This window comes from Cryptotermes secundus, unplaced genomic scaffold (assembly GCF_002891405.2).
Source record: "Cryptotermes secundus unplaced genomic scaffold, Csec_1.0 scaffold419, whole genome shotgun sequence".
Lineage (NCBI taxonomy): Eukaryota > Metazoa > Arthropoda > Insecta > Blattodea > Kalotermitidae > Cryptotermes > Cryptotermes secundus.
Window position 1 is genome coordinate 345,775 of NW_019738877.1, and position 18,896 is coordinate 364,670.

The 18,896-nt window shown below is 37.4% G+C and overlaps 1 protein-coding gene and 1 long non-coding RNA gene across 2 annotated transcripts in view; one reads left to right on the forward strand and one right to left on the reverse strand.

Moving 5' to 3' along the window:
* Positions 1-4,554, forward strand: part of LOC111871174 — a 12,050-nt gene extending 7,496 nt beyond the window's left edge. The window contains exon 2 of the long non-coding RNA XR_002843987.2: positions 2,910-4,554. This is a non-coding gene — a long non-coding RNA (uncharacterized LOC111871174). The remainder of the gene's footprint in view (positions 1-2,909) is intronic.
* Positions 4,555-12,805: 8,251 nt separating this feature from the next.
* Positions 12,806-18,896, reverse strand: part of LOC111871177 — a 24,059-nt gene continuing 17,968 nt past the window's right edge. The window contains exons 2-3 of the mRNA XM_023864078.2: positions 14,199-14,363; positions 12,806-13,872 (exon numbers count right to left, since the gene is read on the reverse strand). Coding sequence (XP_023719846.1) covers positions 13,661-13,872; positions 14,199-14,363 — 377 coding nt within the window. The 3' untranslated portion in view covers positions 12,806-13,660. The remainder of the gene's footprint in view (positions 13,873-14,198; positions 14,364-18,896) is intronic.

Consider the following 18,896-nt stretch of genomic DNA (forward strand, 5'->3'; position numbering starts at 1 on the left):
TACTTTTTCTTCTACCCTGAAGATGGAGGCGATACGTTCCTCCGAAACGTCGGTTAACACCACATATACACGGTGCCAAATCCCAGAAGACTGCTTTCTTCATAGTCACCGCCGTGAAAGCCTCAAATCTTACATATTCTTCACATTGGTTTCTTGATTGGCTTATTCTTCAATCCCGAAGTTTTGACAGAAGATGGAACCCTTCATAAACACCAATGTGAGAACCCCCAAAAATATATTTTCCTTAAAATGTTCCCTAAGATTTTTTATCTTCAAATTAATCTTCAATACAACGTATAAGAACGTTATTACACTTCCGAACTGAGACTTAATAAAATTCGGGGAAATGCACTTCACCCGAAGTGAAGTAGCGTACAGAATTTCAAATCAAGTTACCTAATGCTGTTTCTCCTCAAGCCTACTTTATTATCCGTATCTACTGATCACTATCAATCATAGTACTGTATGAAGGGGCAATTAAACAAAGCGAACTATAACATGGAAGTTCAGAAAATCTGTAGTTCAGATTTCCGCGCGTTCCGCATGCAGCAAAATCATTCCCTATACAATGCAGAACACTTACTTTGACTGCTTTTCTTTAATTCTTCGCATGCACGTGGAAATATAGCTTCACCATTCTTGCCTTTGGTAGTAGATGCTCCAGCTGCTTTACTCCCATAGGAAGAGCCCCCGGTAGCCATTATATAGGAGACTGGGTGGGTCCCAGAACCTCACTGGACTCTGTGGAATGAAGAAATCAAATTCTCTAATCAAATTTCCACAGTCCATCCTGCATCTCTCATTCTACTTCCTTCTATGGCTGTCCTACATTCACTCCCTCTCACAGGAAATTGTACTTAATGTGGAAACAGCAGTACCCACAATTAGACAGAAAGAAAGAGTTTCATAGTTAACCTGAGTCTCCTCAGAGTTTGAGATAAATAGTAGACCTGAAATTTTTTTATCATTTTTCCATTATGAAAGCTGGGATAACACAGTCAGTATAGCGACTGACTATGGGCTGGATGGCTGAGGGGTCAGAGTTTGAGTCCCACCAGGAGCAAGATTTTTCTTTTCTCCCCTTCCTCCAGACCGCTTTTGGGGCCCACCCAGCCTCCAATCCAATAGGTACCAGGGGCTCTTTTCACTCACCTACAATTTGTGATGAGTTCAAGAATATGTGGATCTATGTGTATACATCTTTTCCCACATAAGTCTTCATGGCATAGTCCTTAATTAGTTAAGCACGGGGACAAGATTGCCTTACCTCAACGTTCTTCCATTACTCATTCTGGTAATTCCATATTTTGATAGCCAATAACCAGAGTTATATTCTGGAAATTCAGAAATAGTTAAAATGATGAAGGTTTGTTTAAAACATGTTTGCGTTTTCATGAGAGATTTCAATGACTTTAAAATTCATAAGGAGACTCCAGTATTTATATACTTTCCCCTTCTTCCAGCTTCAGAACACTCATGAAACTCGTATTAAAACCAATTTTGTTCTGGTCTCAGCACTGGACTATATCCTGGGGTAGAGGTGGGGTTAATGTGGTTGAGTGGTTGGCTAAGATATTCAGGTTGTTAGTGAGAAAATATTAAGAACATGCTGAAGAAAAGGTGTCAGCTTAATTTTTCAGTGCTTTGTACATCAAGAAGTCTATCACTGGTGAAAATGAAGTTCCTTATGGATTCATTTGACAGTTTTATCCAAATACAAAAATTTTAAAACATAATAAGCAAATAAAAATGAAAATATCCTTGTAACAGGCTGTAGAGGTCCATAATGATGTGAGATGTCAAGGTTCCCACATTTTCTAGACAATAGGCTCAGAGATGGCAGTAAGGTTGTCAGCCATACGCAACAACTGCCCTTTACCTCCAGGAAGTCTCCTGGTACTCATTTCTGTTTGGGGCTGAGTCGAAACCAGGGCCATACTTCACTTGACTGAAAGGATTATGTCAATTGGAAAATACAATTATCTCATTGGGAATCAAAACCCGCAACTTCTCCAGCTTATAGCATAGTGCCTCAACTACCTAAACCTAGATTTGATGTATCCACAGAATCTCATTACATAAAACCCTTCACAAATTTAAACCTTAAATTTGTTCTACAAATCAAGAATGCACAGTCACCAACCTTACATTTCCACAAAATTTGAAAAAAGCAATGATACAGATCCTTAAACTCAGATGACTTATGGTCCCAATTGGCTCCGAATTGATCACACTTCCTGTCAGTTGTCAACAATTGTCCATCATATGGTCGTCATTCAACTGCCTCTTTCTAAAAGTCTCCAGAGTTGGAACCACAGGCTAGTCCAGCATGAGGCTATGTTAGGACAGATGTAAAATTTTGTATGCAAGAGAGGGGTCCAGAAAGATAATTGTACTCAATTTATTTCTGCCACAAAGTATATATTGGTTCTAATGTTATCCATTATCAAGTGGGTAATTAATTCCTTAGTTTCCCCTGCACTCTGATAACGCAGTTAACGTCATCACTGTAATATCTATTCGTATGCTTTATTTCTGTTTATAAACATGTTTCTGGCAGGCAGATACAACTTCCTGTTATAAAGAAAGCTGTGTTTTTCTTGTTAAAACTCACCTTTGGTACTGTTTGAAATTGAAATTGAAATTTTAACGTTTTATGTTGAGAATATTGTCTTGTGGTGCTTCAAACACAGTTTCTGACATATTGATGCTTCTCTTGGGTCCAGTAGATTTGAACACTAAACTGAAGAAAATCTTAAATAGAGGTTATTTAACACTGAGATTGTTTATTGGGATCATTGCAATTGAACATTAAATGATGGAAAACAGTCTGTAATATAACATTAACAGGTGTTACACTGTATATGACACTTGAAGCACAAAGGTAACATGTTTCCTTTTGCCATTAGGAAGCCTGTTGAAGTGACTTATACCATTATGCCACAATCTCAGCTGATCAAGCGACTTGAATCTGAAGCTAATGGAACACGTCCCTTCATCAACCTGAGTGCATCAACACACAGCCCACTGGATCCAAGTACTGATCAGGACAACACTATCACTTTCCTGATTGGATTTGGTATCTTGGTTCTCTTCATGCTGGCTGGTATCATGGCCAGTGTGTTCTTGTGCATAACCTTGAAGAAAGACCCATATCTTTGGGAAGTAGTGTTTGATGGTGGACCAGCACCATCTGAAGGACAACAGCCATGTCAGGAACCTCAGTCAACTGATGTAGCAGTATGGGAAGAAAAAGAATCACCTGCACCATCAACACCTAATTGTAATAAGAAATTCAATGCTGACAGTAGCTTCTGCTGTAATAATATTTCAGTTGAAAGTTATATTATAGAGTGTCACAGAAATGAAGATGCTGTTCTATAACAGAAACTGAAAGTCTGAACCATATTTCCTTTATATCAGACATGTCAAATATGTTGTTCTGTTAATACAAATATTTTGTCCTCAACAAAACATACTTTAAACACTCTGTTGTTTGGATTTCTAACAGGATTGCATGAATGTATGCAATGATTGGTTCAGATGGTGTGAAGGCTTGAAGAGGAATTATGCATGTCATCATGTCTCAGGTTTCACCTGTTACCTCAAAGCAGTATTTTGAAAGGAAAACACTGAAGTGAAAGTAGGGAGATGATAAATTTTGTTAGCCCTATGTATGTCATTGGTAATATTTCCCATTTTGAGGTTTTGAAGCAGACTCACATATTCTTTATTACATATGTATTATTATGACAATTCTGTAATATTTTATACTTTTACATGATATTTGTGTGGTAAAGCAGCTCGATCTTGTTCCAGGAAACCCTTGTGTTGTAACAATGAGTGCAAAAAATCAGTTCAATTGCACATCTAAAAACACACTTCATTTTTTCCTCTTGAATATTCATGATGTAATAAACAACTCAATACAAAAAAAATTAGAACTGTTCTATCACATGTAACACTGCATAAATTGCAATTTGTTATGCCATCTTTTCTTCACATATTTTCATACTGTAATCTGTTTCAAAACCCACATGACACCAAATTTCATCAAAATCTGGTAAGACATTAAAAAAACTAGATATTCAGACAGATTAACAGTTTGTCAGACATAAATCTCCCCAAAATTGAAATATTTTTCACCTTTTTTTTCTCCTTAGAGTAGAAGTCCAATTTTCACAAACAAGTGTAAAAGAACAGGAAAAGTACAATGGTATTTAATTAAAAGTTTGGTTTCCTTAAGCAGAAAGTAGAAAAAATATACATTCTGTGATAATATCTTTCATGTTCTTCCAGAAATGATAACATTAACTCATCCCTAAATTTTCAGAATATTCTTAACCCACACAAAATATTTTGCTTATTAGGTAGTACTGTATGTCTCTATTGAAATGAGGTCTGTCATACAGCAATCTATAGCTACTTTCCATAGATGCTGAAAGTGAAAACAGTTCTCATGTTGAAACCTGGTCTGATATGAGAGAGCTGTAAGAACAATTTCTTATGTCCTATATATGAATATAACCGTGTGTGGCCGAAATACGTTATGAACAAACAAGTTAATGCAACATGACAATGAATAACAATCACACAGCCACTATTTTTTTTATTACTAGTGGAGTGGGACTAAGTCCCTTGTACTGCGGCCACTTCTGGCCTATTGTACCAGCCCCAGATGATAGGTGATGGTGATTGTGGAGCAATTGGTAGAATGAAGATTGGCAGGGGAAACCGAAGTACTTGGAGAAAACCTGCCCCAGCTCCACTTTGTCGACCACAAATGCCATTTGACCAGACCCCGGATCGAACCCGGGCCACCACGGTGGGAAGCCAACGACTAACCGCTTGAGCTGTGGCGCGGCCTTACACAGCCACTATGTGTTAAAGAAAGTGCAGAAGAAGATGGAATTATAAATAACAAAATTGATTATGTATATTTTCTACTGAGACTTTTACTGATAAAGGAGTCCCTTTTCAGTTCAGTTAAAACAATTATTAGGACTACAATACACATAATATTATACTCAGGAATTTAGTGCAACAAACATATAAAAAATTAGTAATTTTGTTCTGACTCGTCTAATGATCGTATGACTTGTGTCAAATGCTTACACTTATCTTCCAGATGTCCATAATCTGTGCTGCAGTATAAAAATTATTACACTCTAATAAGGTTATGATCTTCTGGGATGTGATGCAATCTTGCCAACTTTTCAGAGGAAACTATAGCTTCCAATTTCTCTCTCTCACTTGTTCCACCCTGATTATTGTGTGAAATCTGAGGTCTTCATGTAAGCACTAAGATTATAGTTTGGCAGACATTTACCGACATTGTGGAGAAACCTGCAGTCTCCATCTCCACTCAATCTCTTCTAAACTGAATATCTCATGAGATTTGAAGCTCTTACAGTGGTATGAAGAAAATGGTCATCTGGAATGCAACACAGTGAAATTATTTAGGTACTAAGTTTTTGAACAAACCTGCCACCTTCATCTTCACTCTCCCACCCCCTTCCACTTTTGCTTCGAAGGTAGAGGCAGACGGTTTTTTGGATAAATGAGTGTAATTTACCAGACTACACATCACATTCCAGACCATGACAATCATGACATTCACCGCCATAAAAACCTAAAATCTCACACAATATTATTGCTTGTATCAACCATCAACCATCACAATGGTTGCATTTTGCTTCTCCCATGAAATACATACATACATATTTATTTCGTTCCAGAGATCTACAATTGGCAGTGCTGCCTTGAGATATAGAACATGTCAATAAAAAGTACATTTAAAATGATAAATTGTTAAAAATTAAATATCCAAGACATTTAAAAGGGCCACATATAATTGTAGTACATTAACAGTTGTAGAACACAAACAAGTAACACATCAAACCAAATCACAGACACGACACCGAAACAAACAACAAACAAACAATGGCCAGTGTACAGAGATTATTCAAGGAGGACCTCATTCACATGAGAAAGAAAATAGTGGAGTCACCCCTACACAAATTCTGGGTGCTGGGTCGCCATGGCACCTAAAATTTTCTTATTACATTACTATTAGTGCAAGACCCATAAAGAATGGCAGGAAATTGTTTTATTTCTTCCCTTACTTCCTTTAAATTATTACCGCCATCCTTCCTTTCTCCCTTATTGCTGTCCTGACCATTTTGATAGCTCCTCTTTTCATCATTCCTCTCCACTTTCGCTCCTGTCTCTCCATAATTATAAAACTTTTCATCAAAGACAAGAGAGTCACTTCCTCCTGAGATGACACCTCTCTACTTGGCCTATTAAAGGAAATTGTATCCCATTTCCCATCATCAGTAGCACTTAATAGAGCTCTATCTTTTCTTGCAAATCTATGTCCTTCATGTGACAAATATTGTGGTCCCTAAAAAGGATAATATTTTTCTCACATTTCGTGTCCCTTTTGTGATAACAATACCTGCATCCCAAGAAGAGCAATTTTTATCTCACATTAACCATTCAACATTCTTGTTGGGCTGGACTGGGCTCTAGCCCCTTCTCATGTATCTGAGTGACCCCTTTCCTTGAAATCTGCTTTACAAGTTAAACACATCCTCTCCCTATTCACTTCAACCCTGAAGATGGAGGCAGCATGTTAATCTGAAATGTTAGTGTCTGCCTACATGAATACATACTGTAACATCCTGGAAGTCAATGATCTGAGGAGTCACTGCTGTGAAAACCTGAAAACTCATACATTGTCTGGGTTCAACAAAAGGCTCTTTTCACAAAAGAGGTGTTTCACTTCACTGATGTTTTATTACTGATAACAAGAATGTCTCTCACTTCTTGAAAGTCCAGTTATATGCACAACTGGATAAAATTATCACATTATAATTTAATTGGTTACTGTACAACAATCACATTTGTACAACAAAACCTCTGTGACACCTCTATGACTTGTCAGTCTGCCAAAACTGTTAAACCGAAACAATCTGTGTTATTTGTAAGGGATATTAAAGCCAATTAACTGATTTTCCCCAAAATATGCAAATTATGAATGAAAGATGAAACAGGCCTTTTTTATCTGTTAATGTTTCTAAATTATAGCATGTTGTGCAACGTTTGTTGTTGTTTTCTTACTGGCATATTTTATTTGTAAATTGTGTTGCTATCAGTTTATTTCTGGCAAACAGTATTCATGTAAATAAAATTGCGCTTGCATTTAACATGATTATATTTCATTATTTATTATTGTACATTCTGCTGTACTATAGAGTTAGGTAACTAAATTAAGTTAATGTTATTTACATTCTTTAGAATATATAAGTGACTTTGCTGAAGCAGATGTCTTGAATAAAAACATGAATGGTACAAATTCGAAGAATCACAGTACAAAAGCAGAGACAACCCCCCCCTCTCTCTCTCTCACACACACACACAGACATGATTAGAATCACTTGCTGTCATTAGCATGAAATGTCTGAAGGATCACCCTCCATCTAATTTTATTTCTTCCATAACAGAACATCAGTAACTTCTATTGAAAAATATTTCCATTCACCATTTTCTCCTCTGTACCGCTGGAATTGTATACATGTTATTTATTGAACAGCATGTAACACCTCGGATACAATTTTTCTAAATGAAAAGGACATATATCCTCTTTAATGAGTACAGTCAACTCTCGATTATCCCGGGGGTGGACTAACCGATTTGCGGCTTAACCGGGGCTACTGAGGCTTTTTTGAGGCTTATATCTTGTTTAATATTCATTCACTTTTGTTTCACATGGCGAGTTGTAACACTATTTTCACACTAGTGTGAACCGAGCTCTGCATTCTTTGGTCCCGTTATGCTAACACAATGTTCTAGGGTAGGGGTGAAAGAATGCAAGGATTTGTGGAAAGTGTCAAGGACAGATACATCGCCCAAGTTAGTATCTTTGTATCGATCTTCAAGTGCGTTAGCAAAATGTCTGGGTGTAAAAGGAAGTGTGTTGTGTTAAGTATTCAACAGAAAAAGAAAAATGGCCGCGAAAAAGTAAACGACAATATTTAATTTTTTTTAAGTGTTAAGTGTGAATATTCGTAAAAATTGTTGGATGTTGTTGAAGACTGTGATTGAAATAACTAATTCATACTTCAGTGTAATGTAAAAAGAGTATTAAATAGGCCATGAGATGACATAAAAATGAGGTTGAATAAATTTAAATACAGGTAGGCCTATAGTATTATGAAGGTACAGTATTACAGTACTACTTTTAATAAAATTTGTCTTAACCGGGTTTTCGATTAATCGTGATTTCCATCCCCACCATTATCCCGGATAATCGAGAGTTGACTGTAGTTAGTTAGAGATATGTACAAAGAACCATACACTGTTAGCACCATGTGCACTTAACTTTGAAGCAGCAGTAAATGCAACACTGCATAAAAAAAGGAGAGCTGTCTAAATGTAACTTATGAATGTGTTCTTACAATCATGGCCACGTGAGGCTTTGCTTCCTGTTGTAACAGCATTTGTTAAGATTTTAGTGTAAATCCAGAAGTAAAACCCACCTGAACATTGACTGCATTTTTCTTGAAGTGCCAGTGTATGTTTTCATTAGTACAATGTTCTTGAGGTATGAGGAGAATGCAAGGGGGAGCTATACATAGAGTCTGACTAAACTTAGCAGCTTACATTACCTGTCATCAGAACAGACGTTCTTGAAGCACAAGTATATACTGTCCTCCAAATAATGTATATCATAGAACTGTAGAAGAAGTGCATTTTCAGGATATTTCATTTCTTGGATCTTTCAGCATATTCATCATCAGCAATTGGAGATGATGACTTAAATAAAATTTTGTTTGGAAATGATCATCTGGACAGAGTGTTTATTCCTTTTAACTGCAGTAAATAATGCTTTGAAAAGCTATGCTTACTGTACCACATGGTTTTTCTTTTCTATGGTTGCATGTGACCTTAAGACCTACAGTAGGGGATCTACTGCCTAATAAACTTGAGACCAAAAACTTTCTGGATTGTTAACAAATAAAAATTCAAAATTTAAAAAACGTTAATGTTTGCATTACCTAAAACGTGTTTGAAGTCGAATAATAAGAGCCAGAATTGTCACTTTTGTCAGTAGAAGAATCTCCATTCTTTCCAAACATGTCTTGAAAATTAATTTTCTTGCATTTGAGCTTCTTTTCTTTAAAACCTGTTGTATTTCATATTTTATAGACTTGCATAACACGCCCGCCACTTATATTGAAAAGTGGCAACTATAAAAAAGTGAAAACTTTGGGATTTCAGGTCCTTCTGGATTTTGAGATTCTTAGTATGGGTCCCCATACTGTATTGATATTATCATTTTAGCTGTATGATAATTTATATAAATTTTGACAGACTTAAAATCGTAGTGAAATGAAGGTGACGGGGAAGGATATGTACTCTGTGACAAATTATGAACCAGTAACTTGTAAATTTTCCAAACAATAATAATATTTATATTTACAGTGTTCATAATTTTGTAAAATAAATTTTATCCAGAACTTATGATTCACACATTAATTTCCTTACTACAGAATACATACATCATGTTCTTAAATTCATTTCTATGCAATAACAATTGAATTTATGTTCTCATGGTTATGTAACATGAATTTATTCTTTCAGCATTTCTTTATCAGGTCACAAAACAGACACTAACATACATTTCCACATGCACACACACAATCATTTTACAGTAATGTAATGACTGTCTGCAGTTTAAATACTACAGCTGGGCTCAAGTGGTATCCGGTGTAGCAATTTCCCTTTCCTGTGTATCCTACAACACATAATATCAGTGTGCTTTTTCTAATCTTCTGCATGCAATCTTCAGGCAAGTATACAGAAAAAAACAGTAGGGTACCTTTTGTCATTGCTTTACAAACAATATTTCTGAAGCTGCAGACATATATTTCATTAATGCATTCATTCATTAATTCATAATATCACACACTAAAGCGCAGGTGGATTACAGGCTGTTCCTATTGATTTACTGTGTTTCCAAAACAATGTACACAATGACATAAAATATTATGTCTGGTTGATACATAAATGTATAGCATGATCAAGGCAGTGTCAGAATTTGGCATTCTGAAAATTGTTGCCAAATTGTACGTGTCCATAATGCAGGCCAGCCAGCCATGATAATATAATTCATGGCCTCAGCTTGAGTGTAATGTAGTGACACCCAACTCAGAAAGAGAAGGTGCCCCTGCTGTCAGATTTTAATTTCAACTCCAAACGCTGAAGACTGCAAATACAGCCCGGAACAGGAACGATGTTCGAATAGAAGATAATGATAATGTTCCTGATCAACAAGTGACCACCAGCCAATGCTGTTTTGAGGCAAACAGTAGTAACGTCACTGTCAGCCAATGCCATTTCTAGATGCATAGGGCTGAGCACTGATACAAGAGATCACTAAAAACTGGCCAGACTGTGGAACTGTCATATAACACTTCTGTACATAAAGGAATTAGCTGGATGCAGTTTTTTATAGTAGGTCAAAGATACGGTAAATTTATGATAGTCACATTACTTATAACTCAGTGTAACACTGAACAACTGATCTTCTGATACAGAATGTGATGGAAAGAACGAATATTTTTAGTTTTCTCAGTACAAAACGTATGCATACTTCAGGGAAAGCAAACATACATAGGATGGCCCTTCTAGATGAAGAAAAACTTAGGAATTAATACAAAAGAATGTACTCCCTGACCTCAAAAAAATGATTAATTTTATTTTCATTTTTTAATTTAAAATCATTGTCTATAAAATAGCCTCCTATTTGAGCACTCTACTATTCCACATTTGGAGTACTGCCAGCCAGTACTTTCTGTAATGGCTCTTACAGATTTGTTGCTATTTCTTTCCAAATTCTCAGGTTGTTAATGTCCATGTCCTGTAAACATGACACTAAGAAAACAAACATAAAGGCTAACAGTAAGAAGTCGAGGAATGAGTAAGTGTGGAGTTTATGGAGGTCAATTATACAATTTGTAAAAACATAATACTCACTCGAAAGTCAACCATGTTGTATGGGAAAATAGATTTCCCCCCAAAACCTTGGAGCTTAAATTATACATATAAATTCTTATTTGGCAATACAGCACCCACAGGAAATTTAAAGACAAATATCGATAAATATCAGTACCTTCTGCTGCATTTACCAGATGTTGCCAATAAAGTTAAATAGAACGTATGCAGATATAGTAGGCATTTCCAAAAGAATATGCTTCTAAGTAAGAGGTTCAAAGGCGCAAGTATTTAATGTCCCATGAAATGGTATGTCTCCTCTCACCACATACCATTTTCACTGACACGTTATCCCCGATAGATTATGCTGTACCATTCTTCACTGTATCTTATTCAGGGATATTCTTCTCTCAGACAATACTTGTGAGGTGGTGATTCTTGATTTCATAGCTCTTTCATTAACACAGAAAATTGAATGCATTCTGCAAATGATCATCATTTTATACAATGTCTCGATTTTTGTTCATGCATTATTTGACAGAAATTTGGTGCATGTATAAGTGGGTGAAAATTTAGGAATTGCTTCTACTCACATAATTAATTTTTACATAGAATATTTGTGAATATCTGTAACCTAGCAATACCGAAATACGACATTTAATCTGAAAAGGATTTCATTGATAAGGAAGGGGAGAACCAAGGCCCTTTTTGTTGACATAGATAAGAAATAATATTCTTCTATAGGATATTCAATTGTACCAATTACAGATCTCTGTGTCACACGATTCAGTCAATTAACATGACCATGTCGTAAAGTAAAAGTAAAGCTAGCCCTGTAACAGGCTGTGAAGGCTCATAGGGTTGTGAGACGTTGAGGGTCCCACATTATCTAGACAATCGGCTGAAAGATGACTTTAAGGTTGTCAGCCTTACGCGCCGGCCGCGCTTTACTCGCCAGGAAAATTATTTAATTAATTCCTGGTACTCATTTCTGTTAGTAGCTGCGTCAACCACAAGGCCATAGTGCCGCCGGAAGGTTTAGGTCAATTGAAAAAATCCAGTAACCTCATCGGGACTTGAACCCGCGACCTTCCGGCTCGTAGCATAATGCCTCAACCAACTACGCTACCGGGTGACCATGTTGTGTGTGCCAAAAGGCATTTGGCTTTTAATTTTTATGTCATCTGCAGAAGTGTATAAAATGAAACCACGTAGACATGTCATGTAAAAAATGTGTCTATGAAACTAGAGAATGGATTTTGATGAAATTTATTATTGGAGTTCTATACAAATCATTGTCAGGAAAATTTATTGTTTGCGACATACAACTCCCAGCTTCATAAAAAGGCCAAACTAAAGTTTACAGTAGAATCTGAGGTTCTCTTAGCGGTGGTTATGAAGAGTTCTGTATTCTGGGATACAGCGCCGTAGAGGCCGTTGAAAGTCAACCAGCGTTTCGGAGCAACATGTTGCTTCCATCATCATCTGAAGATGGAGTGCTCTGCTTGCTACCTGCTTCACGCTGGTTTCTTGCTTGTCTTGTTCTTCGACGCCGAAGTTGGGGCAGCGTTGCCCTGAAACGTTGGTTGGCTTTCAAGGGACTACACGGCGTTACATCCCCGAAGATAGTTCTCTTCTGAAATTTACAGGATTTCTCAGAATTTTGCTTGATAAAATACACTTGTCATTGATATCTACACCTTTTACTTGAAATACTGCAGTGAATTTGTAACAAAATACAAGGACTCTGACTCTACTGTGAACAGTTTTGAAGTAATAGGATCTTATATGAAACCTAATGGTACTAACTGTTAGCGTTAATTTATTTTTCAACCTCTTCAAAAGAAACTTATATTCTGTTAGTCACGTGATATGTTACTGGAAGAAAATAAAGTGTAATATCAATAACTGAAGTAATTATATGTAAGCATATTTACGCACAAAATTGATTAAAATACATTATCTTCTTTACAACTGGAACTATTGGTTCCAAAGTACAGAAATTCATTTTGCAGACTTCAGACTACTTACAATAGTTACAGTATACATGTCTACACAGACTCAACTTGGTGTAATAATTACAATAGGTACATTATTGAAGCTAGATTTTTTTTGTCAACCTTCATCCAATTTCATTATAAAATTTAAGGAATGTTCTATTTGGCTGGACTTACATATAACTGGAAAAGAAACTCCCATAAGCCTTATAGTAATATAAGAAGAACTTATCAATACAACCCCTGATAACGAAAAATTGTTCATGAAATCATATACAGCAGACTAAGTAGTTCCCTTTGCTTAATTACATGGCACTTTTATGCAAGGCTGGCTTGCACATTTTGCTCAGTGAATGGCAAAATGAAAATTATATTATTATTTACAAGTTTCGTATGTAATTGCCTAATATTTACGGTTATAGTAGCTACTTATTACAATTTCACAAAGTGTATTTGCACTTTAGAAATCGTACAACATTTCATAAATATTTTTTATGATGACTATCTTTTTGTCTTCAACTTTCTTTAGAAATTAGAATTTATCAGACACGTCCACCAACATAAAAATCCGACAATTCGCACCTTTCTTTTTGTTCCATAATAAGTGCGGTACTTTGGGGATGGACGGGACGTGTTTGGGACAAGGAGGGGAGAGGGGGGGCTCAGAAGTACATGAGTCGACTCAACACCAGTATGAGTCCTGTGCATACGGCTAGTGTCAGAGACGTTGTCACGCCCACAGAACCATTGCAATAGTCTTCGAGACAGGAGCACACTTCCTGACGGCCTCCGAAACCAGATCTCTGATAACATCGACCCAAGTAATTGGAGTCATCCCAACCACAACCACGGATCACTCGCAGATCTGGAGGATCTATGTTTAACAAGGAGAAGAGAATATACAATTTTAATTATTTTAAGATATGTGGTTTCGTATGCTTAGGTAGAACTCAATCATCTAGCTGTAAATTTTATTTGTTTTAGCAAAATATATCATAATTAATGGAAGGGGACAGTACACACAACGCGTTATTACGAGAACGTTGCCAGAAGACTCTTGAGATCTGGAATCATGTAGCAATATTCTGCTTACAAATACTATGACACTATAAGCAAGGACTGACTTAAAATTACGCTATTCGCTAATATTCCGACATCTTCATGTGACCTATGGAACCTTCGGAAATATTGTATACGTACTTCCGTTCACCTCGAAGTCGATATTCTGGACGATCTTGCGACACATTGTGAACTGTACTCCTCTGGCGTGATCGGAGCAGTCCTTCTTGAGCATGTCGGGTAAGGGGTCCTGACTACATCGGCTGTCATTGTGGCTGTTGCACTCAAAGCACTTGATTGCCAAGCCTGTGGAAAATCGAAAGAGAGCATGGACATTTTTTATGACCCTGTGGAATATCTTAGGCAGAAGGCTAAGAAAAATGAGTGTTCATGTTCAAACCGCAAGGTGCTGTACGAAATTATAAGTACGTATGTTATCGTAACCCATGCAAACATCACCGTTGTTTTTGTGGGGTAAACCTACCCAAGTTTGTGATATGTTCGTATCTTACTTCACTGTATTATACTCTAAAACTACACGAAATTAGGTGGTATATATTCCACAGTTAGTTGTAACAATTTGCCATGAATGGATCTAAACCCGCACATCATAATGTCGCAATTCGTGGGAAAATGTTAACTAGTGTCATACCATAAAGTAAAATATCATATATCACTAAATTGGGTAGTTTTACCTTACGTGTAGACCGACCATAATTCGATTCTGAGAGGTAGAGTGAAGCCTAGGCGGCCGGGGCGCGAAGCTAACCACTCACCTTCATCTCATGCCGAGGTTAAGAATGGTGGAGTTATACCTCCATTCCTTCATCTATCTTCATGGTGTGATGCTTAATTAAGTACAGAGACAACTTGGCCTTACAATGAATTTAATTAAATTAAATTCTTATTTATTTAAGTGCCAAGTGAACAGCCCAAAAGTAATTACAAAGCGAGCACGAATAAACAAAAGGAACAGAATATAGACAAAGAGAACATAGAAACAAGGAAATTTATACCATTTTAATAATAATAATTTCATCAAAACAAATATCATTTAGAAGTGAGAGAAGTGTGTGCATGTGTGCATACACACACTGAAATTAATACAATAGTATTTAAATAATGGGTTGGTCCATGGCTAGTATAAAACGTGAGAGTAAAAATTAATTCGTTTTAAATATATAAACTGCTAGATTTAAGTGATACGGATGTTAAGAGATTCTCAGTAACTCACGCTTTTGTCGCACACGCGTCCATTTGAGGTGGAAACCTCAGCCTCTTTAAGAACGTGCATTTAGTAAGCTGCTGAATATTTGCTTATGCCTTTACACGTGTACTCGTAACACAATCCTTGAGTAAAGAAAAGGACCCTCTATCTTGAACCGTGCCCAGTTCTTTCAGCCTGGAAATGCGCGCCTCGGCACTTTTATCTAATGGACTATAACCCTGAACACATTTGTAAATCTGCGTTTTATATCTGCGTCCCTAACAAGCCAAATGCTTTACTGCTGCTGACGTAAAGCTTAAACTGTTTCTACTCGTAGAGCGAACAAGTTTAGTGTCATGACGATCCTTTATTGAATTTAAACGTAATTTACTAATCGTGGCTGTAAATCGGTATAGCTTCATCCAGCTTCCAGAAGCAATTGGTGCTATTCTCCGTCATAGAACATGTCTGCCGTCCGAACATACTGTCCAATGTGATATCCTTAATTCAAGAGCTGAAATAAACATCATAAGAGAATTCACAAGTCCCTTGAGGATCGGTAGTAGGAAAAGTAACAGAACTTTTGTTAGCCATTTACGGTGAAAATGTTTTCTAATAAACATATTTCTATATTATACGAACCGTCGAACGTCGCACATTCAGAAGTTACCCAGTTCAGATCCCGGCGACGGACAGGCGCAGTATCTCGTATAACATATTAAGACAGAATCTTAATTGGTCCAAAATTCTTCGTTGCGCCTCCTTCCCAATTCATCAGTCAGAATCATAATACCATATCTCATTCGACGCTGCATAATCTGAGTAGTTGGTATAACGGCTTAAAATAGACTGTACCATGTCTCTGTAGTAAACATGGCGACTCTTTGGAAAACAAATATTCATACTCAGAATTACTGGGTTTCCAGACTCTGTCCATCGTTCGGCATTCTAAAAATTTGAAAGCACAATGTTTCGGAAACTGTGTGTTTCCGTCCTCAGGTGAGCTGGATCCAGTGATAGAGATTAGGTCTTTCTAAGGGACCTAATAAAATAGGTGTCTCCCCTTCACCTGAGGACGGAAACAGATCCAGCTTCCGAAACGTCGTGTTTTCTAGTTCCTAGAATAACGGACGATGGACAAGGTCCGGAAACAAAGTGGTTCTGAGTGTTATATACAATTGTCAGAACCCTTTAAAAATATTCATAGTCCATTTAAAGTTTGTTTACGACGTTCCCAGTAGCTCATACTGCATAGCGCCGAATGTTAGGGCGATGAATGAATGAAGCACTGGAAACCGCGTGGAAGCAAGCGGTCATGGACTGTGCCGAAGTACTAACCCTCTATTCTTCTCGAGGGACGGAGACAAACCACGGAAATTCTGAGTATTTTCTTTTTATTGTTAGTGGGATGGGACTCAGTCCCTTGTACTGCGCCCATTTCTGGCCTATTGTACCAGCCCCAAATGATAGGTGAGGGTGATTGTGGAGCAATTGGTGGAATAAAGATTGGCAGGGGAAACCGAAGTACTCGGAAAAAACCTACCCCAGCTCCACTTTGTCCACCACAAATCCTACTTGACCAGATCCAGGATCGAACCCGGGCCGCCGCGGTGGAAAGCCAGCGACTAACCGCTTGAGCTATGGCGCGGCCTAGAATTAACTTTGTTTACTATGTTGCATCTGTGTATTCTATTCATATTTTTAAAGGCCATTCGTATTTTTATCTTTCACTCACAAGACGGAGATTTCTGAGAGGACCATTAACACAGTATGGCGTGGACCTTTTGTATTGGAGTAAAGATAGGGTAGTATTGTAAACACAAATGACGCATGTTTTTGGATGGGGAAGGGCATGGAAGGGGGAGAGCGTTGATACCTGATGTGAATAGTTGTTCGTATTATTATTTTCATTAAATGGTATTGGCTGAGTAGAACTTAGGAGTTCCGTGTAACTCAAATTAAGAGGGAGCTTTTCAATTGGTGAAAACGTGACAATAATAATGTCATTCCTAACAGAGTATTAAGAAATCATGTGCCGTCTGGTGTTTTTGACAAAAATGGAGGAACTACTGTACAAATATTAACAGGAAAGAGAGCTTTTTGACAGAATTTATAGCCTTGCAGAAGTGGTGCATATTTAGCAAGCAGATTTCTTAAAGGAACCGAGCTTGCCCAGACTGGTTCGGTACTGCAAAATTGAGTTAGACATGTTACAGAAAATATTATTTTTAACTGAAGTAATATGGAAATTCCCGATAAAATAATACACTACTTACTTATTTACTCGTAGAGCTGAGCCCTTCTTGAGGAGCCGCCAATTCTGCAGCTACTCAAGAATTTCCCAGCATTTTATGAAATCCGAAGGCCCATTACCGTGTTCGCAAGAGCCCTACACTGGTCCCTATTCTGGGCCAGATCAATCCAATCCATGCCATCCCATCCTATCTCTGTAAGATCCATTATCCAAAATAATACGCTTTGATGACATAATTTCAAAATATTGTACCTATGGATTTCAGTGTGCCTTGACATCACACGCACACACTGAAATCTGGCGAGGAAGTATTAACGTCCTATGTTTAAAGTTTTCCCACTTGTGTGAATACCGGAAGTACGCTGAAAACAAAAATTAGTGTGTAACTTATGCAACTCAATTATTAGCTGAGAGGCTGGCCAGAGGAGGGCGTACATCTGTGCTATTTCTATCAGCAAAATGACGTCGGGATTCTGCTTCTACGTCATTGGGCTTTGGCCAAATTGGTGACGACGTAGGAAAGTAAGATATATCTATCAATGGCAGTGATTCGTGCAACTGTAATGCCACTTAAAGGTTCCCTTTCTTCCACACAGCTGTAGTTCCTTCGGAAGTGACCCAGGCACAACACATCTCTCCTATCCAAACACATGCTTCACTTAAATTGCATTACTCTAGGTCAGATTTCATCGGGATTCCCCGTCTTCCTTTGATGTTCACGTCATTCGCACCTCTATACGTTCATTAACGATTATCACTCAGTGGACTTTGATTTGATTCATAAGTTAATTAATGGCACTGTATTAACCGCTAGGATTATTTAGTAGCGAATGAAATGAGAGTCGATCACAGTGGTCGAGCGGCCTAAGGTCTGGACTCTCTTCGCCCACTCAAACACTGGGATCGTAGGTTCGAATCCCACTTAAGGCATGGATATCTGTATTGTGTGAGCTTATTCTGTGTTTGTGTTGTCCTGTGTTTTCAGGTAGCGGCCTTGCGACGGGCTGATCCTCCGTCTAAAGAGCCCTACCGTCTGTGTGCAAGATTAAGAAACTAAAAACGGCCAAGGCCCAATAAAGGGCTGTGGAGCTATAGATAGATAGATAGATAGATAGATAGATAGATAGTTAGAATGAAATGAGAAGGTGATTGTGTATTTTAAATTACTTAGCCTACTTTCCCTATTTGGAAAAAATAAAAGTAAACTTATGCGAAATTCATGTTTTTCTGTGTACTGTGCAATCCTCCATATCAGTTACGAATGCCTGAAACAAACTTTATGAAACCTGATATATATATATATACACAGACTGATGAGAGGGATCTGTTAAGTACACCGTTGAGACGGGCTTGAGTGCCGTAATATATATATATATAT